This window comes from Musa acuminata, chromosome BXJ2-6 (genome assembly GCF_036884655.1).
Source record: "Musa acuminata AAA Group cultivar baxijiao chromosome BXJ2-6, Cavendish_Baxijiao_AAA, whole genome shotgun sequence".
Classification (NCBI taxonomy): Eukaryota; Viridiplantae; Streptophyta; class Magnoliopsida; order Zingiberales; family Musaceae; genus Musa; species Musa acuminata.
The window spans coordinates 4819194-4830177 of record NC_088343.1 but is presented as its reverse complement, the minus strand read 5'-3'; the positions used below and the strand labels follow the sequence as shown (position 1 = coordinate 4830177).

Genomic DNA, 10984 nt, shown 5'->3' with positions numbered 1-10984 from the left:
GTTGGCTTCGCCGTCTCCTCCAAATTACGACCTTCAATCTACTGCCTGACATGGATTCTCTCGTTCATGCGCTCACTTGTAGTGCTGATGAGTGGGCCAGTGATAAGAAACAAGATCAATTGTCTGTACCATCTGAGATCCGGTAACGTCGCCGTCTCTCTGATGCTATCTAGCTTCTGAGGCCTCCCTATTTCGTTTTTCTACTTTATCTTCCTACCTTATTTTGATTCTACATGTTACGTAAGCAGTAATGGCCTTTGGGCGGTGATGAGCCAGAAAAAAGATACCATCAAACTCAGAAGAAGATAACGATGTCGATACATCTACTAGCCTCTGAGCCAGCCATTTCTTGGTCTTTTTTTTTTCTCTCTTCTTTGGACTTTCTTGGACAAAAAAAAGAATGATTTTTATTGGTTTTTGTTTGATTTCTTTCGATCGGAGATGGAATCGGATCGAAAGTGGAGGCAACAAATTAGAGTCTCTGATGCGCTTCTTTTAATAGCGTCGTCAGCGCTGTACGTTGCCGAGAACGAGGCAAGGCTGAGATTCTGGCATATGCCATTCGTATTATTTGGCTTATGCATTCAGATGCTCGACATCTCGAAATCTGGTTTTATGTGATTTCTTTGAGAATAATCGTCGTCAAACGTATACTGAAGTTGGAATTTATTATGTCTAATTGTCACAATATTGTATGCGTTTCTTTTTGGTCTTTGTGAGAGATTTGTTCGTTCTTTTTAGTCTTTGTGATAACATTCATTTGTCATTTATAGATTTTGTGGAAACCTTGGGGTAGGAACTAAAGTGGGTAGTAGCTTCAGTTTATGTGCGATCAACTTGTCTGGGTGTCTGGCCTAACCAACAATGTCGATTGAAGGTTGCAGTGTGGCTCATATGGAATTGGTTTGTTTTTTGATTCACCTGGGGAAACATTACTACAATGGTCGAGCTTTCATAAGATCAGCTAAAATCTTTTGAAGAAGGATTTTAGGCATAAAGGAACCCAAGAAAGATCTTAACTTTTAATGTTCAACAAAGTCATTAAGCAATTCTATTGTCTATTTTGAGTGCAGCATTTCAAGGGATCTTAAATCACAGAATCTGGGCATGCTAACTTTTGCAACCTTGTAAGTCAATAATTCCTATTGCATGAGGACCCATGAAAGGCTCTGTGATTTGTATGAGTTCATTATTTGAATTACAAGGCATTTGCTTTCCACATGATCAGGCAGTCATTAAAAAAGATACTTCAATTGGATCAAGATAATAACCTCTGTATTGGTGCCATACCTGTTTTTTAGTTATAGATCTCCATGTTCTATTTTCACAATGCCTGATCAAATGCTGAAAAGTATGGATTACCACCTACATATGAAGCAGTGTAATATCTGCATGACTGAATGCAATTGTAGTTACCTAGTAGTTTTATTCTTTAAAAGAAAAAGAAGTGAGAAAAAACCTGTGGGAATACAAAGTCCAGCCAATGACATAATGTGAATACCAGTAGCCATTGTCAAGGGCATGCATTACACGTAACCTTCATGTCAACTATTTAACTGTTCTTGATGAAGTTTCAGGAGCTCTCTACTTGGTTGTTGTCATTAAATTAACTTTGACATGCAAAAGCATGAAGTTTTCTTTCATCTGATTGAAGAACAATTCGATGGCGAAGTAAGTGAGGCTCTCTTCTGGCGGTTGATCCAATCTTTGTGCTAAATGCCATAAGCAGCTGCCATAGACAAATACAAGTACTAAGAAGTGGCAACTGTTTTGCAGCAAGCATAAGTGTTTTCACAGAAGACTACTTTTAAGCTCATGTCAGAACTGAAGCGCAGTAATATTAAATTAAATTAGCTGATACCATTTTATGGCTTTTGTACCAATTGCACTATGATAAATGCTCAGTTCCTGTATCTAATTTTTTGGGTACGTTCTTAGTGTAATCTTTTGAGAGAGTATATTCATTCATTCTTAGTGTTTGAACAAACGGAGGCTTGACATGTAATAAAAGCAAATATGCATTCCAATATGCTTGTGAACTTTTAATCTCTGAGCCATACACTCTTTTGTATTATCTACTTATATTTATAAGCATGGATGAATCGCAAAACTGTTATGTTTTATTGTTTGAATTCCTTGTTCTAATTCTGAACATAATTTCATTGCTGATCATATGGAAGTGTTATTATGTTTTTGCTGTCTTTTTCCCAACTATTTATCTTTTGTGTTGTGGTTTCTAATAAACAGTGGTATTTGAGAATACCATATGGTGAATGAAAGATTTTTTGTTGGTATTTGTAAGCTTTATTTTGTGATGAACTTGAAATTATGATATCGAAGTACTTTGTTTATCGAATTAGAAAACATGATTTGCTGACAACAATATGTAAATATTAATCTGATACTGCTTTTTAAATAGCAATGTCAGTGGTAGAATAGATTTGATCACTCCTATCCTTGAAGACTAGTTGACCTGTTTTCAATAGCAAGCAATCGGAGATGAACATAAGCATTGCATTCATTATTAGAGTTCAAGCACCAAGAACCATCAGCTAAAGATCAATCCGCAGTGAGGAAAGCTGCCACAGCCTGCAGCTTCGCCAACGCTCTGTCGCTCTTGGGGCTTTGGAGATGGAACACATGCTGCTCTCCCTCCGTCTCCAACAGCCGAGCCTCCCCTTCCCACCCACTCCGCTTCAGCGCCGCGTAGTACGCCTGCCCCCGGCACCGCAGCAGGTCCTTCTCCGCCACCGTCACCAGCACGCGCGAGCAAGGTAGCCTCGCCAAGCTCGGCGCTCCCTCCGCAAGCGGATTTATCCATGGCTCGTCCAGCCCCGCCGTCCCGGGCCGCACGAACGCCCATATCCGCCCCACCCACTCCCTCGCATTCGGGTCCCGGCTCTCCGACTCCAGCGGCTCAGCCCCCCAGAAGAAGGGGTGGATCAGCACCAGCCCTCTGATGGCGGCTCCGCCTCCCAGTCCCTCATCCGCCGCCCGCATGGCCATCTGGTGCACTATGTTGGCTCCCGCGCTGTCCCCGGCCAAGAACACGCGCCCCAGGTCCCCCCGCTCCGATAGCCACGCCTCCTCCGCTGGCCGCGACGCCACCCACCGGAGAGCCGCCCACGAGTCGTCGTACGCGGCCGGGAGCGGGTGCTCCGGCGCGCGGCGGTATTCCACGGACACCGCCACCACGCCGGCTGCGGCCACGAGGGAGTTGAGGTAGTTGTGGTACGTCGGGGAGAAGGCGGTCTCGATGACGAAGCCGCCCCCGTGGTAGTAGACGAGGACGGGGAGCTTCCTCTCGGAGGAGCTACCGGCGAGGTCCGGTAGGTAGAGGCGCAGAGTCAGGTTGGTGGCTGGGTCAACGATGACGTCCTTGGATGCGACGCCGGTGGCAGGGTCGACCCCGGCAGGAAGCACGTCGTTGCCGAGGAACCGCTCGACGCGGCCGCTCTTGTAGACGCGAGCCAGAAAGGGCACTTCTACCACGACTTCGGCGTCGGCGGCGTCCATGACTCGAAGCTAGGGTCTGGAGACTGGCTATTGTGGATGTGGAGATCTCCTCGGTTGCGAAGACAGGTGGCTTATCCCTTGAGCCACCTACGGCTCACGTGAGACCATATGTTATTTTGGCTTATCCCTTTAGCCACCTGCGGCTCACGTGAGACATGGATGTTATTTTGACAGACATATCCCGATTGATTAATATATCATTTCATAAATAATAGATCCCAAATTCGAATTTATATATGAACATAATATATATATATATATATATATATAATATTTGACGCAATAATTTGTATTAAAATGTTTTGAAACTCGTGAAATTTGTAGATAACATAATGCGTAAAAATATAGTTGAAGGGAAGGGAAAGAAACAAAACCAGCGCACAACACCAAAGTTAATTAGCATTCTTGGACATCCTAAAAGTTGGCTAACTCAAACATCACCAACCACAGTCAAACGACCAAACCCCCTAAGGTAGCAAGACAACAAACACACTGAAAACAGCTGGTATACATTCTCTTTATACATGCTAGAAATCTGTTTCTCCTCCTCTATTTCATGACTTGATTTGTGTCCCAAAGCAGTGAACTTCGATTTAGCAGCGGAGACTCGGGTTCTGAACCACTGACGGACGTGAGTGTGGACATGGAGTCATCCTTTGGTATGGCGACAAAGTTCAATGGCGTGGCAGACAGCCGCCTCGTCTCTTTGAAGTACCCATTATGGCGGCCAGAAGAATACGAGCGCGGGGTGAGAAGCTCCGGGGTTGCACCTCCGGCAGATAGCCGTCGTGGTGCGGGCGTCATGAACCCATTCACCTGATACCCGCTTGGCTTTCTACCGAGACTGTTACTCCTCTTAGCCACTGATTTGGCACCGAACGATGCTTCCTTCTCCGTGAGTAGCAGAGAGTGTAGCTTCTTTTGATCCTGCAACAAAAACTGCTTGCTCATATGAGGTCAATGGAAGATGTATTCTAGTTTATCAAGCAACAGATACCCGAAGCCTCCTTTTCTCTTCTTCTTTGTGTTGTCTGGTAAGTTTATGCTCCTCGAGAATAGATACTAAGCGAACCTGGAATTTGGGAATAGCATCATCAATGAAGAAAGAGCCAGAGAACAAACAAGAAAAAGATTGAAACTCTAACTCACCCCATCGTACAGAAAAATTTTGTTTCTGTCATCTTCCCAGGCAAAAGTTCTACTTATAAGATTGTCCACCATAGCTGAAAAAGAATTTATTTCTTCGGTCAGGTATATAATATAGAAGGTTAGTATGATGCAGGATTTGAGATGCTTAGTACCTGGGATTTTGCTGATAATGATCCGTGCCTTCTCTGCACGTCTGAGGTTTATATGCCCTCCTCTTCCAGCATTGTACCTGTTTTGATCCTGCATCCAAGTAGGCAAAAACACCTATTAAATTTTTGACCAGTACCATTGCATTGGAGAGCTTAAGCCGGTACTTGAGACAATCTCTCTGGTCACAGAGTATGGAAAACAAGACCTTCCTTTCTGATATCATATTAATTTTTTGTGGAATGTCGTAACATCTAAAAACTTAAATTAGTAGGATATTACATTATCTTATTTAACATTTTTAACATTATTAACATTATAGAAAATCAACAGAAGCGAAGATTCAGCCTGACAACCGATTAAGAGTATGTGTATCTACGACATCGGTAATTCATGAAAGTGGTGGTTAGGAGAAGTCACAACAATGTAAATTATTCCACATATTATCTGCATAAATCTAAAGTGAACCGTCTTATGAAGCATAGCTACCTGGCTGTATTCTTCAAGCCAATTTTCTTCCTCACAAGCAGCAAGCCATTTGCTTATTCTATCCATGATGTCTTTCCTGCTTATAGATTCTTCTTTTGCCTTCACTATCTGTGCCTCAATATTGGCCAAAAGTTCAGAAGGATCTACAAGCCCTGCAACGCAAATAATATATGATAATGTAAGACCCTAATAAACCTTCTCTAAAAATCATGACAAAGAAAAGAATTGTCAGAGTGGTCTCAATTTTCATTAATAAAGAATAAAAGACAAACCAGAGTCGATCAATGCAGTGATTTTCTCTGTTGCTGTGTTTGCATCGGGTTCAGTATGTGCTCTTCTACATTCCTCTTCCAGTTCTACCCGTCTCTTTAGAACAAGTTCTTTCATTCTGCTGGCTTTTAATTTAGACAGCCTACAAACTTCGGATTCTATCTGTCAAACACACGATGCAGATGTAACAAAGCTAGTTCAACTGTTCTGGGGATAACAAGGGAACTCTAATTAGTACTAATTACCAGACCTTCTCGGTTGTTTCATGTGAGAGTAAACCAATGTGAGTGATTTCATCTTCCGGTGACTCGAGGATGTGTGCTAACTTTTCAAAATGCTCCCTTTCTTCTTGTGATGAATCCATTAACTTCCATAGTTCAAATAACGAATCCATTGTTTCTTGCAACTACAGATAAAAAACTGTAATGATATTAAGTACAGGAACCAAAAAGAACAAAGAAAGGTGACAGTAAATAATTTCTTGTTACCTTCTGAATTTGAATCTTCTTTTCTGCTTTCAGCTTCAGGATAGCTTGAGCTAGACCTTCTAGGGTGTTGTTGCTAACATTTGTAGATTGCTCAGGATGAGCATCATGCAAACTGGGGTGAACTTCATCTAATGTTTTCCTAAAATCCAGCCCAAGTAAGCCGCATAAAGAGTGAACCTCACTTACATACTCCAGAACCTTTTGAAGGCGATCAGACTTGAACATAGACAAATGTTGGTGATTAGTAAGTACATTTGATGCATAAATAGATCAACAGTCATCATGCACATGACAATCATGAAATGCAGAATTCGCTAATGACAAGGTACACATATAATTCTCATCTTGAACTTGTAAAGGAGTACGAGAAGAACAACTTTGGAGTAAGTAATGCCAAGTACTGAATAATCAATAGATCATGAGAGAAGAAAATGTGAAATTTTGATTCTGGACCAACAAACTTGATTTTTTTCTTTTTAGGTGCAAAATTTTGGTTGGAAAATCTTCCATTGGGAACCTTCACAGATATGAAGGCAAATTCGTCACTATTTGAATGCTATAGGAGAACATAGTGTCATATTGGACATAAGATACATATCAAGTTGCACAAAATCCTTAAAATGTTGATTTGCCTAAGTTTGGAAAATGTTAGGCATGAAAGTTGTCCTGTTACCTATGGTTTTATTCGAATCTCTCTGAGTATGCTGTCAGCGTATCAATTTGAACCTTTCTGCTCAAATTCAAATTCTGACTTGTAAAGACTCAATTTGTATCACGACTCACATACAATTGTGTGCCACATGATTTTCAAATGAAATACTTACTTGAATATTTAGTTAATTGCAGTTTTATCACTAATAGATTATTTCATCTAATCTCTTCCACTTTTGAATAGGACATGAAGTTCAAGTTATCTCTGCGACTCACAAGTCTGTTGTAGTAATGTCGATGACTGAAATACTATAAGCGGTTGCAAAAGTTCAAAAACAAACATTCAATATTAAATTCAATTGATCTTCATATCAGAAAACAAATACCTTCTCCTTCTGGAGGGCACGAAGTTGTGCACGGTATTCATCAAGCTTCCTCGTTGAGAGGTCATGTTCATCCATAACAACAGGACCTTCCATGGTATCATGCTGATGTGCATATTCCCTAATCTCAACACTGATCTTCTCAATCTGCAATAATACATCAGCAAATTTTTTGACCCTTTCCTCTTTCTTTGTTCTCAGATGTTCCAACGTATTTGTGACTAAATTGTGTTGTTCCTTTATCGACACTGGTTTGTTGTCTTTCTGTATTCAGAAGGTCATAATATAATTCACATGTTAGTAAACTAGTCATACAAGATATTAACACAATTTTCAAAAATTTAGAATCATGCTATATATTACGCAACAGAAATTCCTTGCACGCAATAGCTGAAGGGCTATGGTCGAAAAGGTGAATAAAATGATCCAGTGATGGTGAAAATATCTTATAAAACAATAGCACCTTTATCATGCCAATTCTGAATGTTTCAAAGTTTGGAACACTAGAAGCCAACACAAACAAAATATTCAATTTGATCTCCATACAGAATCCAGAGAACATTCTTTACAGTTTTATCAAGATTTACGACGTCCAAATTATGCAAACTAAAATCCCTGGTTTGTCTAATTCCATAGACATGCCTCATTAACCGAGTGGTAACTTTCACAATATTAGAGGAGAAACAGGATTAGATAGTTTAATTTACAATGTTAGCATTCGATTATCGACCAGTACTCAAATTAAGGAGTTTGAACTACGAGTTTGATTAGAATCAAGTGTTCATATGTGTGCATGATGAAGCTTAGCATCAGTAATTTGATCACAAATAGCATCTAAACTATTTATAGTCTGTGTTAGTTGAACTCATATAATTACAAATAGCACCGAAACCACACACAAATTTGCATACCGAAATGTACCTTTGCATGGACTGTATGTTCCCCGAGGCAGGCCGCAAGAGCTGCAATCTCTGCTTCCTTTGCAACGACAGACTGATGTAGATGTGCCTTAGCCTTGCTGGCCTCATCAACCTTTCTCTGATATATGTCCAAGCATTCTCTTTCTATTTCTAACAACATTAGTTCTTTTTCTGCCTCACTCTCCCCGATCTCTTCCCAAATTTGCTGCTCTCTTGCAAAAAGGAAAGCAGAATGTAAGATCATATCATAAGTACTGAAGATTGAAGTGGTTTTCCCCAACAAATATTTACTTCCAACCCATGAAAACAAAAGGAATAATCTACATGATTCATCCAAGTCTTCAGCCAGGTTTACCATAGAAAGATGAAATTATCTGATGTTTGATTAGAATAGCTCATTAGCAAACTAAAATTTATTTAGAACTTCACATATTACTCCAAACTAGAAATTCTAGAAAAATGATACTTCAAGATTTCACCTCTAATTATAGAAACAAAGAACAAGAGAACACGCAAAACACAAACCCATATCTCATTTTTCATCCATAAACACAGAAAGACAAGAAGAAACAACCTGAAGCTCTTTAAGCAACCCACCGCAGCTTCTCCCCATTCCAACCGAAACCCCCACCGTTCCCTCTCTTTCCTCCAGGCCAAAGCATACAACAGTAGAAAGAGAAGGAGAAGAAGGGAGAAGATCCATTGTTTCTTCTCTCAGACCTTTAGAAAAGAGAAACTAAGACCCAAAAGGTGAAAGAAAGGGGTAGATAGCATTCCTTTTCTTTCGAGTCCCTATTTCTTACATCACCACTACTTGGGATGGCAGAAAGACTGAGATCTCATGAGAATCTTAACGAAGAAAAAGCCTCCATTAGATCTTTGCACGAAGCATGAGGAAAGAAAGGGAAGATACTGGAAGGAACTATGCTGCTGCCAAAGTAAAGTTAGCACACCATGTTACAGGTACATGGAGAGGAGAACCAGAAGGAAAATTGGCGTTCAGAACAGGAGAACCAAAGATTTTGGAAGTGGATAGAGAAGAGTTACAGTGTACTGCAGCACAGAGGAAGCAAAGAAAGCAGAGTCATGAGTGACAAGGACAAAGGAGGGAGCAGACATGATTATTGTTATTGCTCCCATAAGAGCTTTTAATGGCAGAAAGCAGACCAAGGTGAAAGAGAATGGAAACTGATGGAAGTTTTTGCGGCAGGGGGGAAAAGATACTCCTTGGTACCAGAGGAAAGCAGGGAAGGTCTTGTCATCACTCTCTGTAACTCCTCAAATGAGATCTATATAATTAAAAATGAGAGTGGTGTATCCTTTTCTTGGATGACAATAAATGATGTTTATGGACAACTTCATGCATGTAGTTGCTGTGATCGTACCAGTTTGGGTTGGATTGCAAGATGCACCAAGTTGAAGTCAACTGTTGAAGTGAGAGAGAGTAGGAAAGTAGCTTTCCTTTTGACTATGGGTCAAAATGAAAGTAAATAGGAAATCAGGAAGACAAAGGACAGAGTAACAGTGAACATGTCCTGCTGAGTTGGCAAAACATGTCCTTTGTTGCCAGTAAGTAAATCCTTTGTTGTGTATTCAAGAAGCACATTTTGGTAGGACTTTTATGAAATATTTCATCCAATCACAGACACTTTTTTATAATCTGAACAAGGAGGAGCATTAACCATGAATATTGATCTTGTGCCATATATTGGATTGTCCTTTGCTCAAGTCAATTGCTCTTGAAGCTGGAGCTGCTTGCACAACAAGGTTTCAAAGAAAAAGATGGAAGTTGAATGATATTTATGACAACCATATCAAAATGCATACAATGGAGAACATAAAAATATGACTCATACCTACAAAAAGTTGGCATTAATGATGCTGCTATATCACACACATTTACTCTTCTTAGCCTCAGGTGACCTCTTCAAACTTACCTCCAGGGATATCAAGTTCACTTCACCCATGTGACCCAGGAAATCAACATTCATTTCTCTGTCTTTTTTCTTCCTATTTTTTCCAAAATTATGAAGTTGCTTTGGGTGAGTGATAGCACCATATTGAATGAAGAACGAGTTTCCAAATGGATACAGGTAGAAATGGGTGACATGTTTAGCCCACTCAATGATGGCCAATTGTGGTGCATTAAGTAGGACATATGGGAAGAAAAGGAAGCACAGAACAAAGTAGAAGAAAGAACAATTTAGCCATCAATGATTCCAGCCGTCCTCCTGATGTGACTCGCCACCAGTTTGCACTGCTGGCCACCAGCTGCGGACCCATGATTTCATCTTTTGCTCTAAAGAAAGAAGAAGATACCAAGAAGAAGAAGGCACTAGGAAGAACATCTTTGTACCCCTAATAAATTTCCAGTAGGCATCTCTATCTTGTCAAGTAGTCTTATGGTAATCAATAGATTGTTTATTTTTGGATTAGTAGGTTTACCAAATAATACAATGATTAGTAGGTTTACCAGATCTTGATTGAGTACTTGGAATTATTTTCTCAGTCATCAATTCAAGGCTGCTAGATTTAGTTTTCATCACATACATGAATTTGTGGCATTCTCTCCGTTTACAAATATCAGATTGACAAATGTCAAATCACATCACTCATAAAAGATATGAAGGGTGATTGAATCCATCTCACTAGCTTTTCCTACAAGATTTTGAGGACCCATCCTGAGTACAATAATCTTCATCAACAAATTATTTGCCATGATGATGGCAGGCAGATAATGTTTTCTTTTTTTTTTTCCTGGATAGTCTAAAATCTTTTGTTAATTAGAATGGAAAGCTGAACTGATCTCAACTAGGGTGAAAAATCAAAATTAATGAGCAATAAAGACCACCTATAGGCATTGCACTTCTTTAACAGTATCCATCTACTTCATCTGCAGTAAAAACATCACCATTTCTCACAGCAAAGCTGAAGCGGTGTAATCAGGAAAAGCTGCATCACTTGGCCATGG

At 40.1% G+C, this 10984-nt stretch overlaps 2 protein-coding genes and 1 long non-coding RNA gene across 6 annotated transcripts; 1 reads left to right on the top strand and 2 right to left on the bottom strand.

The window, feature by feature from the left end:
- Window position 1: 1 nt before the first annotated feature.
- Window positions 2-2046, top strand: LOC108953185 (uncharacterized). The gene is made up of 2 exons (XR_010487498.1): window positions 2-142; window positions 1655-2046. It is a non-coding gene; the product is annotated as an uncharacterized LOC108953185 (long non-coding RNA).
- Window positions 2047-2496: 450 nt separating this feature from the next.
- On the bottom strand, window positions 2497-3596 carry LOC135614352 (probable carboxylesterase 12). The gene has a single exon (XM_065111634.1). It carries the CDS (start codon window positions 3514-3516, stop codon window positions 2560-2562), a length of 957 nt encoding a protein of 318 aa, XP_064967706.1. The 5' UTR covers window positions 3517-3596; the 3' UTR covers window positions 2497-2559.
- Window positions 3597-3833: 237 nt separating this feature from the next.
- On the bottom strand, window positions 3834-9901 carry LOC135614351 (65-kDa microtubule-associated protein 7-like). Of its 4 annotated transcripts, none has more exons than XM_065111631.1 (11): window positions 9870-9901; window positions 8015-8225; window positions 7097-7357; window positions 6060-6275; window positions 5822-5977; window positions 5574-5733; window positions 5302-5453; window positions 4818-4905; window positions 4666-4739; window positions 4514-4588; window positions 3834-4455 (listed from the first exon to the last, which is right to left on the bottom strand). In XM_065111631.1, the coding sequence occupies exons 1-11, from the start codon at window positions 9884-9886 to the stop codon at window positions 4066-4068; spliced, it is 1800 nt and encodes a 599-aa protein (XP_064967703.1). In that variant the 5' UTR covers window positions 9887-9901; the 3' UTR covers window positions 3834-4065. The 4 variants fall into 4 exon arrangements, with proteins under 4 accessions (XP_064967703.1, XP_064967701.1, XP_064967702.1 ...); XM_065111629.1 differs by lacking the exon at window positions 9870-9901 and adding an exon at window positions 8588-9250 and having other exon boundaries at window positions 8015-8218; XM_065111630.1 differs by lacking the exon at window positions 9870-9901 and adding an exon at window positions 8588-9250 and having other exon boundaries at window positions 3834-4443; window positions 8015-8218.
- Between the last annotated feature and the right edge of the window lie 1083 nt (window positions 9902-10984).